At 41.1% G+C, this 20,130-nt stretch overlaps 1 protein-coding gene across 1 annotated transcript in view; it reads right to left on the reverse strand.

Annotated features, from left to right (window-relative positions):
- The window catches only part of LOC116983474 (plasma membrane calcium-transporting ATPase 2-like), an 847,186-nt gene that overhangs the window by 61,844 nt on the left and 765,212 nt on the right, over nt 1-20,130 (reverse strand). The window contains exon 17 of the mRNA XM_033037261.1: nt 4,991-5,170. Within this exon, the coding sequence (XP_032893152.1) occupies nt 4,991-5,170 (180 nt within the window). The remainder of the gene's footprint in view (nt 1-4,990; nt 5,171-20,130) is intronic.

Consider the following 20,130-nt stretch of genomic DNA (forward strand, 5'->3'; position numbering starts at 1 on the left):
ACCGAAACATCACCTATTCCTTTTCTCCACAGATGTTGTCTGACCCGCTGAGTTACTCCACGTGTTTGTTGTCTATCTCCGGTTTAAACCAGCATCTGCAGTTCCTTCCGATACATTCATTGCATTACTTTCAAGGGTCAAATAAACATTCCTGTATTGTTAACAAATTCTGAATTATTGAATTTGTGAATCTGCGTAACAGACCCAGCTATCCTTCGTTATCCACCAGAATAAAAACATGGTTTTCCAGGAGCAAGTGTATAATATTTCAGGCTTTAACAATTGAAAGACAGGAGAAACTTTCCTCTTTAGACCTGGAATGAATCTGAACACAGATCTCTTGAGTCTGAGCCTGTAGTGAAGCCAAATGACAGGCCAGTCCCAACAAACATATCATGGAATTATAAGGCGAATATTCTCTTGCGTATATTTGGTGCGTGTGCAGATGTGGTGAAGATGTCGCTATTTAGAGCATACTGCACACCACTCTACACTGCACACCTGTGATCGAACTATGGAAAGACAAGTTTGCAGAGACTAAAGGTGGCATATAACGATGCCATGAGAACACTGCTAAGGAAACTTAGATGGTGAAGTGCCAGTAATATGTTTGTGGCAGCAGGAGTCAGTACTTTAGAGGCTATCCTAAGAAATCACATGTATAAATTCATTTGCAGGATAAATGACTCTAAAAATTATTGTGGCCTTGTCAAACATAAGGGTTAGCACTACACGTTACGAATCCCAGCTGTGGAGACACTGGTATCGTTGTCTCGTTGTAGGACATTGATCATTCTTTTAATCTGGATTTTTAACTTATGTATTGTGTTTTTAAAAATATATAATTTATGATGCTTTTATAAGTAATATACTAAGATTTTATATGTACTTTATGATATTTTTTAATATGCAATGCATTTTTTTAATTTAATGTAATGTTGCCCCTTGTCAGGACCTCGAGTGCGTAATAAGGTTTATTATTATAAGCACAGAAACAGACCCTTCGGCCCATTTAGCACCGACCATCAAGGATCCACTTTGGTGAAACCTATTTTACTCTCACACAAAGATTCTACCACTCACATACATTCTAGGGGCAATTCTATTAATCTATCAGCCTGCACAGCCATGGGATGTGAGAGGAAGCCATGGTACTTGAAAGAAAACTATCTTGTCACAGCAAAAATGTATAAACCTTGCATGGACGGCTTGCATAGGTCCTGATTGAACCCGGGTTACTGGGCTTGTGAGGCAGCAGCATTACTAGTTGCACCATTGTGCCGGTCCCATATTTTAAAGCACATCATGAAAATAGGCCAATATTTCTTCAAGAATTAACTTGAAGAAGCCACAGTCGACATAAGATCAAATTAAACATGGCACAATCAGTAGTCAATATATTGATCCTATGGGCTGCAAAATAGCAATCTGGTATCCTTACAGGAAAATAATTTAAATTTGCACAAAATAAATCTGTAGATAATGAATGCTCAATAGCGTTGTTGTGGGAAACTCCAAATATATGTCAAACTACTCACCGCACAAACGGAATGCCAATATCCTCAAACATTCCCATACTCTCAAGTGGTTCTATGTGGCTAGTAAAAGCAGCACTAACACAGTACTGGAAATGCAAGCGTCTTCCCCATTGACAACTTTGGAACAGAGCTTATAAAAAGCTGCACTTTTAGTTTTAATGGGGAAATTATTCAATTTTCTGATAGATTATTTATTTTACATTTCAGTATATTATTCATTGGCAATAGATTTGCTGTGGTATTATAGATTAATTATTTGATTACTATATTATAATAACAATAATTTTAAATATGGTTGATTCACCAAGATGAAAGTCGTAATTTACAAATTTTAAAGAGCAGTGTAAAACAGCACACATGTATAATTAAGTGTGATTCATGACACTAAACTAATTGCCTGACACATTCTGTCATTTTATGAATGCTGGTCATTGCTTCATTCTTCCACAAGTACTGACTGCATTCCGTCATTTATATAACACACCAGCACATTAAAACCAGCTGCACAGTTTATTGGTCAGTATTACCACGGAAAACTTCTCTTTAACTGAGAATATCTTAAACATAATAGCCAGGTTATTTCAGAGCAGCAAGTAAAATTGGCTTAAACACTTGAAAATAAATTTGAATGAAAATGTCCCTGGTATTGACTGTGAAAAGCAGTAATTTTCCTCACAGACAATTGGCCAGAGATACAGACCAGGGAGATCAAACTGCAGCTTGTGTTTTTCATTGACTGATCTCAGCAACCTCAAATAAGCTCGGAACTTATGGTGGAGGCCCGTCGGTAACGACAATGGCGGCTTGTGCAGTCTCAACTCTGGTGAGTTCTGACATGGCTCACGAGTCCAATTCGTGAAGCGCACACTAGAGGGCAGTGGGGGTAGGTGAAGGTCATCACTGGCGGGTTATGGGCAGCAGCCTTCCTCCTCTCCCTGGCTTTGGTAAGTCGCTCTAGGTGGTGCTCGTTGATGCTGCTGGCTGCTGTTCGCACCGCTGCACGCCAGCGTGTTCTGTCGCTGGTGCAGGCTTCCAGTCGCTTGGGCGCAAGACCACAATAGTGGAGATGATCCTTGACACAATCTTTGTACCGCTTCCTGGGAAGCCACGGTTCCTTTGTCTCTGGGAGAGCACACCGTGGAGGACCTGTCGAGGCATGCGGGTTTCATCCATCCTGATGACATGCCCAGTCCATCGAAGATGTGCTTTGATGATCATTGCCTCCATGCTTGTGAAGCTGGGTCTGTCCAATACTTCTAGGTTGGGTACTTTGTCCTGCCAGCGAATGCCCATGATGGACCACAACGAGCGCATATGGACCTTCTCAAGTTGATGGATGTGATTCCTATACAAGGTCTACGTTTCATAGCCATAAGAATTTCACTATGCAGTTGCATACATGACAAATAAGGCACTATTGACTTCTGCCATGTCATAAGGTTATGTCTTAGCCTATCCACTATCTTCCTTTATGTTTACTACACTTACAGGTATGGCCCTCAGTGCAACTTGTTAAAATGTAACCTCCATCTCCATCTAATTGAGCCAGTTACTCAACCTGACCAACCAACTGGAATGGCTTCACATTGTCCCGCTAGTCAAACAATGCTCTGCTCCAGCTTTGCCTCCTGTCAAATCTTGTCTGAGTATTCGGGATGCAGGGCCACCAGACTGCATTGTTTGAGCTTTAACCTCTGTTGAGGCCTCACTCTGCTTCACCAGATGGCCCAGGAACCAGGAGCCCAGTATAATACACACTTGTTAAGTACAGGACTGGGGAGTAAACATAAAGAAAGATAGCGTGGATAGGCTAGAACGTAGCCTTGTCAAATGGCAGAAATTTATCTCGGGAAAGTGTGGGTTGATACATGTTGGTAGAGAAACAATACAGTCTCAATGGCACATTCTTAAAGAGAAAACAAAAAGAGGAAATTCAGCTAGAGGGGAAGTGAAGATATTGAAGGTATTAAGGCAGGTTAATACAATAAAGTACATGTGATCCTGGGATTTATAATTAGATATTTGGAAGTACACTTAATATGCTGCCGTACAATGAAAGATATACAATTAGTCTCTCAAAGTTTAATTTGGTTGCAGTTAATGGAAGTAAAATAGATGATACCCTGTTAAACCGACAGTCCGTTTGTAACTTGTGAAATGCAGGGTCCCGAGACTGCACTCTCTGAGAGAGGACTGAGTCCGGACTTGATTGCAGTATCTTTAAAACATACAGGTTTCTCTTCAATTAGATTAATTAAAAATAAACTCTCCGATGGCTGAACTCCAATAATTAGCAGGCAGAATTTTAAGTTGATTATCAAGGGAACCAAAAGAAAGGTGAGATTCTTTGTGTATTTGGATTGAGTGATTTATTTTAAAAAGCACTACCTGACTGGCAGAATAAAAATAGTTTTCACAAGGGAACAGGATAAATATTTAACGATAGAAAATTGGAGAAGTATGAGAAAGAGTAGAGGTGTGAAACTAACCTGACTATTGTGTGAATGTTGGTGCAGTTTCAAAGGTTACTTTATGTGCTGTATCATTCTATGATTCTACAGCATATAACCAGTGACATTTGTTACATTATATGTCTTAGAATTATATCAAAATGATTGCATTGTAATTATTCCATATACTGTCTTTAACCCAACACTGCATAATAGATTTCATTAACAATAGAAATATTGTTAATGGTATAAATGGCAAACACATACTGTAAGCAAAGATGTTTAATAGCTCTGCATGTTATCATTTACCCGCAGAATCCTAATGACCTAAATCAACAGCGTGTGTTAACCCTGCACATACTAGAGAATTGGGTCATAGTCATAGAATTATATGATACAGTGTGGAAACAGGCCCTTCGGCCCAACTTGCCCACACCAGCCAACATGTCCCAGCTACACTAGTCCCACCTGCCAGCGTTTGGTCCATATCCCGCTAAACGTATCCTATCCATGTACATATCTAACTGTTTCTCAAATGTTGGGATAGTCCCAGCCTCAACTACTTCCTCCGGCAGCTCGTTCCATACACCCACCACCCTTTGTGTGAAAAAGTTACCCCTCAGATTCCTATTAAATATTTTCCCCTTCACCTTAAACCTATGTCCTCTGTTCATCGATACACCTACTCTGGGCAAGAGACCCTGTGCATCTACCCAATCTATTCCTCTCATGATTTTCTACACCTCGATAAGATCACCCATCATCCTCCTGCGCTCCAAGGAATAGACTAGTGTCATACAGAGATATTAAAACTGGCTTCTGTAATATTAAGCTGGTTTTCCTGTCAGATTTCTGTCATATTTCAGGCCATCCTAAATATGGTAATACTGGCAGTATAATAAACTGGAGATGACACTAACAAGGTCTACCAGAATGCCGCTGAAATGATATAGTACGATCAGACATCATTATACATACTTTAATATATTGAGTTTAACTCACCTCTCCTTTTTCATTCCGGATCCGCCTGTTGAAATCTTTGCCCTCCAAGCAGATGAAGTCCTCACCTGGATTAATGATACCACATTTAATAGCAATGGCTCGAGCTGTATTAATGTTGTCCCCTGTAACCATGCGTACTGTAATACCAGCTTGCTGGCATTTTTTGATGGCATCAGGAACCTACACAAAAATATAGTTGAGGAATCAAGGTTGATCAACTCTATTCTGCTTATTATACAAAATGTTAACTTATTTAATCAAATGAAGGCAAATGATGTGGTCAAATTAAATAACGTTACAACAAAAATGATGTGACACATGTAAACCGCAAGAGATATATATCTCTCTGGACATTGTTCTCTCCAGCTTATTATTCCAACTCTATGGGTCGCTTAATATGAAAACAAGATAGTGTGGATCTGGAAATATAAAATAAAACTGGAAGATGATCTGTGGAGAGAAGAATGTTAAATTTTCACATGAATTAACATTTCATCAGTTAATTTAATGTATTATCTTTATCGAAGTAACTCACTTTGTATAAATCTCTCCAGATCTTTAGGATGAGTTTTTGTTATCCACATTGAAGGGTACTATACCAAGCTAAATGATGCACATTTGATTATTACAGTCTTTTCTGTACACCTCAATGATAATGCAACATATATCTATGAATCTCTCCACATGCTGGTATCATGTTACATTGCAATCTAGCAAAATAGAATTATGGTATCAAATAGTTAACATTTTCCTGTGGAAAAAGAGGCAATTTTGACTTCTATTTACAGATTGTCCTTCACTACATTTCCAACACTCCTTACAGGTGCACCACCATACAGACATTGATAGAGTAACATTAAAATAAATTGTCCAAAATCAAACGTTTGGTCAGAGATTGAGGTTTAAAGGAAATTCAGAAAGGAAGAAAGCAAGGCATCACTAAGTGGAGTATTAAAATTAGGGATTCTCAAGACAATGGAAATGGATATTCAGAAAACAAAATCTCATTAATAAAATTCAAAATATCAAGGTGAATTTCATTCATGGTACTTTGAAGTTCTTTAATCTTGCGACTTTGCAGCAGACTCAATTGTTTTCAGCTTTGACTCATTTGTGCCTGTGACTCTGTCACGTGGAGAAGGAGGTATTGGATGGGGCAGGTGAGCGGGCAGTATAGTAGGTGGTCCACTTCTTCAATCATTGTTGCTGGGCTTCCGGGTACACCTGATGATGAGACTTCAGGTTCTCAATGCTAACCCAATATTCTTTCTCCATTTTGATTGCTTGTGGGTCATAAGTCTTGAGCACATCCTTGAATTACTTCCATCTGATCTTCTTGTTGTAATAGAGGAACGCTGGGGAAATATGTTTTGTCCACAGCTTCCAATGAGCGTGCACTGGTCTTGGCATGGCCAAGAGCTGAATTCTTTACTGGAAACTTTACAGTAACAATAATCCAGAAAGTAAATCACAATATGAATAAATATGAGTCGGTGTGACAATCTGTTCTGTTGTTTTTTTGTATTGAGGATAGTTTGAATAATAAAATAATGATGTGGGGGGAGTAGAGAAGGCTCTCTCTGTGTCTGTCCAAACACCCTACGCAATCACAATGTACATTTCTGTTAAGAGCATCCTTCAACTTAAAAGAAAACTTCTGGGAGGAAGTAAAGCCATTGTACAGTATAGGTGCAGATAAGATCTTGCTTTCAGAATAAGCTTGCAATCCCTTAAGTGTTTATTAAAATATTTTCTATTTTAAGAATTAAACCTGAAGGGTGGAAGCTTATTTTTCTTAAACCCTCACAAATCATATTTTCCATCAAATGTGATTAAATTGATTACCATTAATAGACTCATAAAGTCATACAACAGGAAAACAGGCTCTTCAGCCCAACACTCCTATGCCAACCAGCATGCCCTTTCCACACTTGCTTGCATTTGGCCCATATCCCTCTAAACCTATCCTATCCATGTACCTGCGTAAATGTTTCTTAAACATTGTGATTGTACCTATCTGCATTATCTCCTCCGGCAGCTTGTTCCATACATCTACCACCATTTGTGTAAAAGTTGCCGCTCAAGTTCCCATTAAATCTTTCTCCCGTTTACCTTAAACCTATGTCCTCTGGTTTTCGATTCTTCTACTCTGGGTAAATGGCTCTGTGCCATTTATCCTATTTATTCTTCCCATGGTCGTATTCACCTCTCTATAAGGTCACTTCATCCTCCTGCGCTTCAAGGATAAATTCCTAACCTGCTCAACCTCTCCTTTTGTTCACGCCCTGTTCTGGCAGCATCCTACTAACTATTTCCTGCTCCCTTTCCAGCTTAACATAGAAACATAGAAAATAGGTGCAGGAGTAGGCCATTCGGCCCTTCGAGCCTGCACCGCCATTCAATATGATCATGGCTGATCATCCAACTCAGTATACTGTACCTGCCCTCTCTCCATACCCCCTGATCCCTTTAGCCACAAGGGCCACATCTAACTCCCTCTTAAATATAGCCAATGAACTGGCCTCAACTACCTTCTGTGGCAGAGAATTCCAGAGATTCACCACTCTCTGTGTGAAAAATGTTTTTCTCATCTCGGTCCTAAAAGATTTCCCCTTTATCCTTACACTGTGACCCCTTGTTCTGAACTTCCCCAACATCGGGAACAATCTTCCTGCATCTAGCCTGTCCAACCCCTTAAGAATTTTGTAAGTTTCTATAAGATCCCCCCTCATACTTCTAAATTCTAGCAACATCTTTCCTATATCAGGCTGACCAAAACTGAACACAACACTCCAAGTGTGGCCTCACCAATGCCTTGTACAACTGTAACATGACTTCTTGACTTCTATACTCAATGCTCTGACTGATAAAGGCCAAAGTGCCAAAAGCCTTCTTGACCACCAAACCCACTTGTGACGCCACTTTGAAGAAATTATGCACCTACACTCCTAGATCCCTATGATCTACAGCACTCCTCATCCTACCATTCACTGTGTAGGTCCTGCCTGTTTGACTTCCCAAAATGCAACACCTCACATTTCTCTGTATTACATTCCTTTAACCATTCCTCAGCCCAATTGCCCAGGCGATCTAGACCCTGCTGCAATTTTAACAACCATCTTCACTATCTTCAAGTCTACGCACGTCAGTGACATCTCAAAACTTACTATTCATGCCTTGTACATTTTCATCCAAATCATTTATCTAGATGACAAACAGCAATGGGCCCAGCACTGAACCCTGAGGCACACCACTAGTCACAAGCCTCCAGTCCGAAAAAGATGCATAAAGATTCTGGATGACTTTTAAATGTGTAGGTAGAAACTGCAGATGCTGGTTTAAACCGAAGATAAAAACAAAAAGCTGGAGTAACTCAGTGGGTTAGACAGCATCTCTGGAGAAAAGGAATAGGCGACGTTCGGGTCGAGATCCTTCTTCAGAATGTAATGTCACCTATTCCTTTTCCGCAGAGATGCTGTCTAACCCACTGAGTTATTCCAGCTTTTGGTGTTTATCTTTTAATTGGAGTAATTTGAGGGTCGGAGGAATGTCAGTACAGTACAAACAATTTCAAATTATTTTGTCCCCATACACTAAATCATTATATTCCACTTCAAATGTTACAGAATTGCAGCAAATATTTTATGCACTTCCAAATGTACGCACAACTAAAATGGGGACATAACCGTATTTGGCTTGCATGAGTCATCTGATCATTATAACTTGTTGCATGCTCCTCTCTGTGCACTTTCAATGACTGCACATGGTCATAATCTCAGAAACAAGGACAATAACATCAGGATCTACAGTGATCTATTTTTAATATAGTGCATTATATTGGCCAAAATCTTTGCAAATTACATTGGTGGATTTAGGCAACTTGGATGTTTTGTTATTTACACAACTTTGTCATTCCTTTGAAGTTACGACTGGGATTTCCAGTTAGTGAATGAAGATGCGAGCTGGGCAATGATTTTAACATTCTCTTATAAATATGTGATGCCTTTCAGTCCTTTAAAGCAGTTCCAACAGGCTGACAGATATAATATGATGGAGCCCATGAGAGTGAGTTGAAAGAGCACTAACTGAATAATGCAGAGCTGAAGCTGAATCTTAAACCCACCTCTGCATTCCCTCAACGAGTTTAGAAAGAATTCTCTTTTTCACTGTCTCTCGACATTTACGCACATGGTACACAAGGATTTTGATGGAACACTTTCACTTCCCTGGATGGATGTAGATGCACAACGCAAAGGTCAATTCCATCCAGGGAAAAAAACAGCTTGCTTTACTGGTAGCTCTTTCAGCACTGGCACTTTGTAGATGCACTGTGTTTTATGTATTGTGTGCAATCCAGCAGTTCACTGAGCCTTCACTGGCAGCACCTTACAAACATGCAAGCTCAGCCAGGACAAGCCAGACCATTTCGCAAGGTTGGAGGTGTCAAAGACTAGAGGACAAAGGTTTAAGGAAAAACGGGGAAAGTTTAAAGAAGAGGTTTTTTGTACATTGAGCATGGTGAATGCCTGGAATGTGCTGTAGGAGGTGGTGGTGGAGGCAGATACAACAGTGGCATTTAAGAGGCTTTTGAATAGGCACTTAGATATCCAGGGAATGGATGGGATATGAATCACGCAGAAGCAGATGAGGTTAGTTTAGCTTGGCATCATATTCTTCACAGGCATGGTAGGCCGAAGGGCCTGTTCCTGCCCTGTACTTGTCTATTTTCTGTTTCTATGTTCTATAACAATACCTGCAGATCTTTGGAACAATATTTGAACATCCTGATCGGAACATGCATCAATGTTCTCTTTGTTGCCATTGAGACAATATCGTGGAAATCCTTCACGCAGTAATGTTGGGATGATTCCTCCACATAGACTGCCATGGATCAAGCTGGCAGCTCAGCACTACCCACTCAATGGCAAGTTGGTACTGCCCATAAACGTTCAGCTTCTCAAAACTGAGATTTGCTTGTACCTCTAATTTTATAAACAAAACTTACAAATGGTATGGAATAGGTCGGGCAGACGCACAAAGTCTCTTTCCTAGAGGAGGGGAATCCAGGACCAGAGGACATAGGCTTAAAGTAAAGGACAAAATAGGAATCTGAGGGGTAACCTTTTCACAAAAAGGGTGGTGGGTGTATGGAACCAGCTGAAACGAGGTGGTAGTTGAGGCAGAGACACTCGCAATGTTTAAGAAACAATTAGACAGGTACATGGATAGGATAGGTTTAGAGGGATATGGGCCAAATGCAGGCAGGTGGGACTAGTGTAGATGGGACATGTTGGCTGGTGAGGGCAAGTTGGGCTGATGGGCCTGATTCCACACTGTATCACTCTATGACTCAAAATACCGCAAGGTAGAAACATTTACATCAAACAATTAAAAAATGAAATTGCATTGAATTGGTATGGTTTTTATTCAATGTAAAACCAAATAATCGCTCAGGAAATTTGAACTATAATTTAGTCAAAGAGGAACTTTTTCTGTCTTTGAAGACAATAGGTAACTTTTGCATTTTTGGTTTTTATTGCTGAACTTGAAATTATACACGCAATATAGGTATTTATGAAATATTCTCACAGTGAAATTCTCATAAAAAACAAATTTTCACAAGCTATAGGAGTAGAATTAGGCCATTCGGCCCATCGGGTTTGCTCTGCCTCCTAATCCCATTTTCCTGCCTTCTCCCTATAACCTTTGACACCCGTTCTAATCAAGAATTTGTCCATCTCTGCCTTAAGAATATCCACTGACAGCCTCCACAGCCCTTTGTGGCAATGAGTTCCACAGATTAACAACTCTCTGACTAAAGAAGTTCCTCCTCACCTCCTTTCTAAAAGAGAGCCCTTTAATTCTGAGGCGATGACCTCTGGTCCTAGACTCTCCCACCCGTGGAAACATCCTTTTCACATCCACTCTTTGCCTTTCATTTTGTCACAGATGGTGCAAGTTTTTAATGATATTCTAAACAATAATTAAAGATTAGCATCCATTCTGAATCTAAACATAAATCCGCCCGGTTAATTATTTTGAAATGCAGATTTTACAGCAAAATAAGAATAGTTTGTCATTGTTTTACAGTTTTCCAGCTTCCAACTTAGTCACAGGTGATTAGCTGCTCAACCAGTTTAATAGTATCACTAATGCCAGGCTCCAGGGATTCCTAGCCGCTGACAATGATCAACGTCAACAGAGAAGATGTCCGTGCCACAAAGTCTATTACACCTTTGTGGGCAGTTTTCATCAAGGTCAGTGCCGGGCACAATGACATTGTTGCCAAATGCAAAACACCCGCCATTAAAGTTGGTGTTGTGCAATCAGAAAAGTGTCTTTGGTTTAGACGTTCCTGAGCACAATGTGTGAGTTTTAGCCCATCGAGTTTCACAAGTTAGTAGAGTAACTCATTTTAAACATCTTTTACTAAGCAAAATGCAAAGGTGCTGAAGGGATAACATTTATCCTGAGAAAACTATGCAGGATATTTTTGAAATTTGTATTATATTGTTCAGGATGTTACTCAATCCAAAACATCAGTGAAGAAAGCTAATGGATGTTGGCCTTCATTACAAGAGGATTTCAGTATAGGAGTAGAGAGGTTCTTCTGCAGTTGTATAGGGCTCTGGTGAGACCACATCTGGAGTATTATGTACAGTTTTGGTCTCCTAATTTGAGGAAGGACATCCTTGTGATTGAGGCAGTGCAGCGTAGGTTCATGAGATTGATCCCTGGGATGGCGGGATTGTCATATGAGGAAAGATTGAAAAGACTGGGCTTGTATTCACTGGTGTTTAGAAGGATGAGGGGGATCTTATAGAAACATATAAAATTATAAAAGGACTGGACAAGCTAGATGCAGGAAAAATGTTCCCAATGTTGGGCGAGTTCAGAACCAGGGGCCACAGTCTTAGAATAAAGGGGAGGTCATTTAAGACTGAGGTGAGAAAAAACTTTTTCACTCAGAGAGTTGTGAATTTATGGAATTCCCTGCCACAGAGGGCAGTGGAGGCCAAGTCACTGGAGGGATTTAGGAGAGAGTTCGATAGAGCTCTAGGGGCTAGTGGAGTCAAGGGATATGGGGAGAAGGCAGGCACAGGTTATTGATAGGGGACGATCAGCCATGATCACAATGAATGGCGGTGCTGGCTCGAAGGGCCGAATGGCCTCCTCCTGCACCTATTTCCTATGTATCTATGTATCTATAATAACCTCTGCAAATTCAGATATTAGTATAATCAAAGTAGAACCTTTTCTCCATTAAAATGATATCATTTTTGGAAGTTCATTTAATGTTCCTGCTTTTAAACTGCACGCATTGTAGTGAGGTGCTGTCTTTCTGAGAATGTGTTTTGTTACTGAGAGGGAGATGTGTGTTGCCATCATCCCATTCAGCATAATAATACCAAAGATAAAATGGATATGTGGTGCCAGGTCAGTGACACAACGTCAAGGGTGGGAAACCCAACGGAGCAACAGCACCTGGAGGGTTTCTGACGGCATTTAAAGGTCCGTTAAAACTTGACTGAAGAATAATGTTACCATCTTTCACTATCTTGAAGGTTTTTCCTGTTATATGATGATTGAGGAAAGTGGCAAACAGGCTCCCATTTGTCTGCTGAATCCTGGTGCAATAAATGTAGGAACTGAGATTGTTGTTGACTAGATAAAGTCTACCCTCCCATTAAAGGCAAGGTCAAAAGCTGCCTGCATCAGACAAGAAAAATGCGTAGTGCAATATTTAAGATGTCACATTCTGTAAAAGTATCTGGTATTAAAGAGAGTGGCAAAACTAGAGTGTCTTCTTTACACGTGTTCTTTGTACCCGGGGAAAGAGAATCTATAATATAAATGATGAACCTTTCCATCTTTATAAGGGGAAAACAAAAGCTGTGAAGACATTTTTTCCATGCTTTAGATTTGATTTGTTTTATAACTTGTGGGACAGTTGTATGGTGTGGGCTCAGGAATACATTGTAGTACAGCAGAGATCAGACCCAGAAGTAGCACGCGTGCTGCATTTCAATGTCCCGGCATCAAATTCAGCACACATGCTAATTCTAGGCACAGCACTGGTCAGAGCACAGTTTCAAACACAGCATAACTACAATTTGTTCCTATGCCCATGTCCAAACAGACATAATCCACCATGCTCTGGTCTATTGGAAATACTGCAATGTGAAAATGTTGACTGGTGTTGACACTTTCTCACTTTCCTTCAGCATATTTCCTTTCTTTAGTGCAAGTCCATTTTGGTGTTCTAAAGGATCCTATGATTTAGAACCTAGGGGAAGTAGTGACCTTTACAGTGATGGGGAAAGGTCTTGGCTTTCTCAGCAGTTGACTTTATTTTGAAATAACCTCACTTTTGAGGTGGAAAGTCATCTCAGAAACCCAGAACTGTTGAGATCCACTGATAGATGATCTGAAAGTAATTACGAATAGCTACGTAACAGTAGACTTCCATGTGCCGTCTTTCATGAAACCATCCTCATCATCCTCTGGATTTGCGTAGATTCCATGGCTGCTTCTGAAGAGATTCCCTCTCTCAGTCATTTTTACTGGCAACTTACAATATTTGCAGTATGCCTTGGTTGCAAAATAAAAGCTTTTATCCAAATGGATAAATGTAGAAAAATGTATCCAGCCACCCTTCTAGTTTTGAAGAAAGTCCGTGGTCAATTATGCATCCGTTTTATATGAGCAAAGTTTTTGAACGTTGCATTGGAGTTGAAATTGAATAATTAAAAGCCCTTTGAACATGCTTGTCTGCACCAGAACAACTCCCCATTGCAACAAAACATTGTTAGCAGCACTTTAGCTCTTGTCATTGCTTGCTTTACATATCCTAAAGAAGGGTTCACAACAATACTGGAAATTTTGAAAACCAAGACCATACCTTGGACCTTCTACACAAATAAATGAACCAACAGCTCAGGCTAAAAATATGCCAACACACTCAGCCCAGTGCCGGTGAAGGCATCACTATTGACAAGACCGTGCTTTCTTGCGCCATTATCTGCACTATTTGGCCCCTGCAGCTGCACACTGTAGCGTGAAAGTAGAGTGCACTGGAGATCAGATGCCAAATCATTGTGAGCCAGGCAGCCAAATAAATCTTCAAATCTGGCCAATACCTAGGTCAGCACTGTTTATATGAATGGCATTGCTGACCTGTACAGAAACAATTAGTGAATTCCAGCCATTTGCGTTTCTTTTTACTTCAATTAATATTACTGCTTAGAATAAGTGTACATTAGCCAAATCTGTTTTAAATATAATGTATTAAGTTATTAAACATAAAAAAAGTTTTAACTTCTTAAAATTATTGATATCTATTTGAATTGTTTTTAAATGTCTCACAAGGGTAGTCTTGGCTCGGGTTCTGACACTTGAGTTTAGAGATACAGCGCGGAAACAGGCACTTCGACCTAGTGAGTCCGCACCGACCAGTGATCCCCACACAGTAACGCTACCCTACACATACTAGGGACGATTTTACATTGATACCAAGCCAATTAACCTACAAACCTGTATGTCTTGGGCGTGTGGGAGGAAACCGAAGATCGCGGAGAAAACCCACGTGGTCACGGGAAGAACGTACAAAGTCCGTACATGCAGCACCCGTAGTCAGGATCGAACCTGGGTCTCTGGCGCTGAAAGTACTGTCAGGCAGCAACTCGACCGCGGCAGCACCGTGCCACCGAGTTCCCATCAGCAAAAATGTTCCATCCATGTTCATTTTGATCTATGGTGTCATACAGCCTGATGTGGCCACAAGGTTCAAACTGGATTGAACTCAAGGTACAGTGAGTTAAGCACAACCTTTTCCATTAATTATTTCCACAATACATTTCTCTCCATAACAAACTCCATTGCGTCTATGCTGGTCGCTAAGGCTAATATCAGGCCCTTCAGCCCAACACTTACATGGTGCCTAATTGTGCTAGTTCAATTTGCCTGCATTGGGTCCATATCCCTCTGATCGTTACCTATCATGTACCTGTCGAAGTCTCTTTTAAATGACATAATTGTACCCACCTATACCATTTCCTCTGGCAACTAAATCTATATATGCACCACCATTTGTGTGGAAAATGTCACCTCTCTCACCTTAAACCTATGCCTTTACACTAGACTTCCTTCCCTGGCTATTCACCTTATCTGTGCCCCTCATGATATTATGAACTTCAGAGGTCGCCCCTCAGTCTCCTCCTCTCCATGGAAAACTGTCTCTCCTTGTAACTCAAGCCCTCCAATCCAGTAGTAATATCCTTGTAAAATATCCTCGTGCCCTTACTAGTTTCATCACATACTTCCTGTATAATAACAACCAGAATTGCACACAACACTCCAAGTGCAGTCACACCAACGATTTGTACAGTGATCCCATCTCTGCTACTTTATCAAAATGAGATAATTCAGTCTGTGCTGTATTATGTACAGATCGAGCCTGTTATTTCACAGCCAACATATTCAGACTACTTAATACATTTGGAATGGACTTATTTGAAACAGCCTTATGCAAAGCAACTTCTTCCCTCTGTTTGTGAAGCAAATGATGTTGGTTCTAAAGACAAGCAACAGCGTTGAAGTCTGGAAGCTACCCTGTATTCTCTTGTCTCCTTAGCCTGAACCATTTCTTAAAAGCAGAATGTTTATGAATTTCACAGTCAGATTTAAAGATTCTGTTCTCAAAACCTTGGTTTAAGCATTCTTAAATCTTCATATTCTGTGAATGCTACTTTCTGTGCGTGGAATAAATGTGCATTCTAACAACAACTTGAAACAATAAGAAATAGGAAGAGGAATTGGCCTCTGAGCCTGCTGTGCCATGCACCAATATCAATCTGATACTAGCTTTAACTTGAAGATAGAGACAAAAAGCCAGAGTAACTCAGCAGGACAGGCAGCATCTCTGGAGAGAAGGAATGGGTGACGTTTTGGGTCGAGACCCTTCTTCAGATCTGATGGCCTGAAGAAGGATCTTGACCCGAAATGTCTCTACAGAGATGCTGCCTGTCCCGTTGAGTTACTCCAGCTTTTTGTGCTTATCTTTGGTTTAAACCAGCATCTGCAGTTCCTTCTTACACACTAGCTTTAGCTTCTACCTGTTCACAGAATCCTAGACTTGCCTTTTGCACAAAATGTTCATTGTTAAGTGGGAATGTTAACAAAATAAACTGTGAGTGAAACATTTATTCTAACCGGAGGTTGTTTCTCTCCACCTACTTCTGCCTTCACCATTTCCTGGTTGCTTCTCGTAATGAAACATCATGACATTGTGAATGCAGCATGATGAATAGTTCATGAAAAAAATAGATCTGTTCAGATATGAACAACTGGTCTCATCGCTCAGAGTATTATTGGATGGGCCCACTGTTTGTGGATGACCAAAATTGCAAAATGGCAATTTTATTGATACTTTCCTCGGAATGCATTAAATCATTTCAAAACATTAAAATATTTTTTTAAACCAAACAGGAGCTCTCGTAGTTTTTTTTTGCACCTTTATAGCCCTGTCCCATGGTGCGAGTTCATTCCAAGAGTTCTCCCATTTGCCCCGATTTGAACTCGGAGATTTACGGTAATGGCCACTCGTAGGTACTCGGGGCTCTCGTGGACATTTTTCAACGTGTGGAAAAATCTTCACGAGTCTTCCCGTGCTTACCTGCCAATAGCGAGTCTTCCCGTGCTTACCTGCCAATAGCGAGTCTTCCAGAGTACCTGCCGTTAGCGTTACGAGCCGCTAAGAGACATCCCTGAGCTCCGACATACCTGCTATGTTCATTCTCCGTGCTTACCACGGGTTTGATTTCTTTTTAACTCTGAAGAGCTCTTGAAATGAACTCGTATTGTGGGACAGGGCTTTTAGGATTAAGCGTCTATCTTTTTTTAATAGATCAACAGAGATTTTCTAAACTTGTATTTGAGGGAAATTAAAGATAATAATAATAATAAATTTTATATTTAATGGGCGCCTTTCATACAAAATCTCAAGGACACCTTACATAGTAAAGACATATAATCGGAGTAAAACAAGTAATTAAAGACATCACAATGACACAAATTAAAAACAGAATTCAATCCAAAAACAGAAAATCAAAAACACAGTGTGAAGAGAGAGCAGCGGCAACCAATTCGTGCCAGCGTCCACTCTCTCTTCACGGCAGCCATCTTGGACACAGACCTACAAGACTAGTTAGACAAAAAAAATCATCCCCCCACAGTGGATAGCACTGTGGAGGAAGGCACAATGTCCAATCCCCACCCCATGTTCACCCCAAAGTCAGGCCTATTGGGGCCACCGCAATTGCCTCTACGGAGGCCCGATGTCCCTGGCCGTTCTCACCGGGTGGTCTTGCCCCAGCGTCGGGAGAGTCCTTTCGGCGGCTGGGCCACTTGGAACGGCCGCTTCTTGGTTGGAGCCCGCGGCTGCCGAAGCCGACAAGGCCGCGCCGGTTTGGAGCTCCCAGGCTCCAGATGAAAAAGTCGGCGCCCCGCTCTCGTCACTGCCGCCTTGCCGACTCTACGCACGCCGTCTCTCCGCTCCGCAAACCCGCAGCCCGGAGATGTTGCTCACGGCGGTCCAGCTCGCCAGAGCTCCAGCGCGGCGACCCAGGCAAGGCATCGCCCGCTCCGCTCCGCTCCGCTCCGCAGCGCTCCAGCGCTCCAATGCTGTGCCGCCACGCAGGCCGAGGTGCTGGGTGGTTCCCGCCAAGAAACGGCGCTCCAAGCCCGCTGGTAGGCCACGACGACGGGTCGACGGGCAGCCCGGAAAAAAGGCTGCCACACCGACCAGGTAGGGACCTATAAATAAAGTAATACCTACCCCCCCACATTAAAAGACCATATCCCCTACAAACAAAAAAACAGGACTCACTAAAAACTAAAAAAAAAACGAATTTAAGACGGACGGCTGCTGCTAGCAGCCGTTCACCAAGATGGCTCCTCCTCCTCTAGATGAACTTTATTGATGTGAAACTGTTGAATTACATCAAGTTTGAAAACTGTAATATTTAAATAACCATCCACGGGAAGAATGTTCCTACTTGATGACACTTTTGAAAAATATAAAAGTGGATAAGTCTCCAGGTCCTGACAGGATATTCCCTAGGACATTGAGGGAAGTTAGTGTAGAAATAGCCGGGGCTGTGACAGAAATATTTCAAATGTCATTAGAAACGGGAATAGTCCCCGAGGATTAGCGTACTGCGCATGTTGTTCCATTGTTTAAAAAGGGTTCTAAGAGTAAACCTAGCAATTATAGACCTGTTAGTTTGACTTCAGTGGTGGGCAAATTAATGGAAAAGATACTTAGAGATAATATATATAAGCATCTGGATAAACAGGGTCTGATTAGGAACAGTCAGCATGGATTTGTGCCTGGAAGGTCATGTTTGACTAATCTTCTTGAATTTTTTGAAGAGGTTAGTAGGGAAATTGACGAGGGTAAAGCAGTGGATGTTGTCTATATGGACTTTAGTAAGGCCTTTGACAAGGTTCCTCATGGAAGGTTGGTTAAGAAGGTTCAACTGTTGGGTATAAATGCAGGAGTAGCAAGATGGATTCAACAGTGGCTGAATGGGAGACGCCAGAGGGTAATGGTGGATGGCTGTTTGTCGAGTTGGAGGCAGGTGACTAGTGGGGCGCCTCAGGGATCTGTGTTGGGTCATTTGTTGTTTGTCATGTACATCAATGATCTGGATGAAGGTGTGGTAAATTGGATTAGTAAGTATGCAGATGATACCAAGATAGGGGGTGTTGTGGATAATGAAGAGGATTTCCAAAGTCTACAGAGTGATTTAGGCCATTTGGAAGAATGGGCTGAAAGATGGCAGATGAAGTTTAATGCTGATAAATGTGAGGTGCTACACCTTGGCAGGAAAAATCAAAATAGGACGTACATGGTAAATGGTAGGGAATTGAAGAATGCAGTTGAACAGAGGGACCTGGGAATAACCGTGCATAGTTCCTTGAAGGTGGAATCTCATATAGATAGGGTGGTAAAGAAAGCTTATGGTATGCTAGCCTTTATAAATCAGAGCATTGAGTATAGAAGCTGGGATGTAATGTTAAAATTGTACAAGGCATTGGTGAGACCAAATCTGGAGTATGGTGTACAATTTTGGTCGCCCAATTATAGGAAGGATGTCAACAAAATAGAGAGAGTACAGAGGAGATTTACTAGAATGTTGCCTGGGTTTCAACAACTAAGTTACAGAGAAAGGTTGAATAAGTTAGGTCTTTATTCTCTGGAGCGCAGAAGGTTAAGGGGGGACTTGATAGAGGTCTTTAAAATGATGAGAGGGATAGACAGAGTTGATGTGGACAAGCTTTTCCCTTTGAGAATAGGGAAGATTCAAACAAGAGGACATGACCAGAATTAAAGGACAGAAGTTTAGGGGTAACATGAGGGGGAACTTCTTTACTTAGAGAGTGGTAGAGGTGTGGAATGAGCTTCCAGTGGAAGTGGTGGAGGCAGGTTCGTTGGTATCATTTAAAAATAAATTGGATAGGCATATGGATGAGAAGGGAATGGAGGGTTATGGTATGAGTGCAGGCAGGTGGGACTAAGGGAAAATAATTGTTCGGCACGGACTTGTAGGGCCGAGATGGCCTGTTTCCGTGCTGTAATTGTTATATGGTTATATGGTTATTGAAATAGATCACTAGCCTAAAGGGTTAGGGAGTGTTTAAATGGAGCTGGCACCAGAATGAATGAAAGTAAATTAATTGGAAATGACCAGAGGGTTGTGAAATTGCTAAGTATATCTTTCTGACTTGTGGCCCTACCAATTACACCCTTCTTTTCCACATTGGGAATAATTGCCCTGAAGCGATAGCCGTTCTTTGAATCTTAATCCTGACAGAGAGACGTTGGCAAGATATTTCTTCGATGTAAAGAAGAAATATGTTTGGGACATCGAATTGTAAGTTTCATTTTCTTGTATTTTATGGATTACGTGGCTCTCTTGAACTGACCGACTGGCATGTAGCAGCTCAGTCCTGAAATATGATTTTATTATGACAGATTGTACATTGCACCATTGAACGGCTTTGATGAAAGACAATGAAAAGTGGTGCAGTGGTAGAGCTGCTGTCTTTCAGCGCCAGGGACCTGGGTTCAATCCTGA

Source organism: Amblyraja radiata, chromosome 18 (genome assembly GCF_010909765.2).
Source record: "Amblyraja radiata isolate CabotCenter1 chromosome 18, sAmbRad1.1.pri, whole genome shotgun sequence".
Classification (NCBI taxonomy): domain Eukaryota; kingdom Metazoa; phylum Chordata; class Chondrichthyes; order Rajiformes; family Rajidae; genus Amblyraja; species Amblyraja radiata.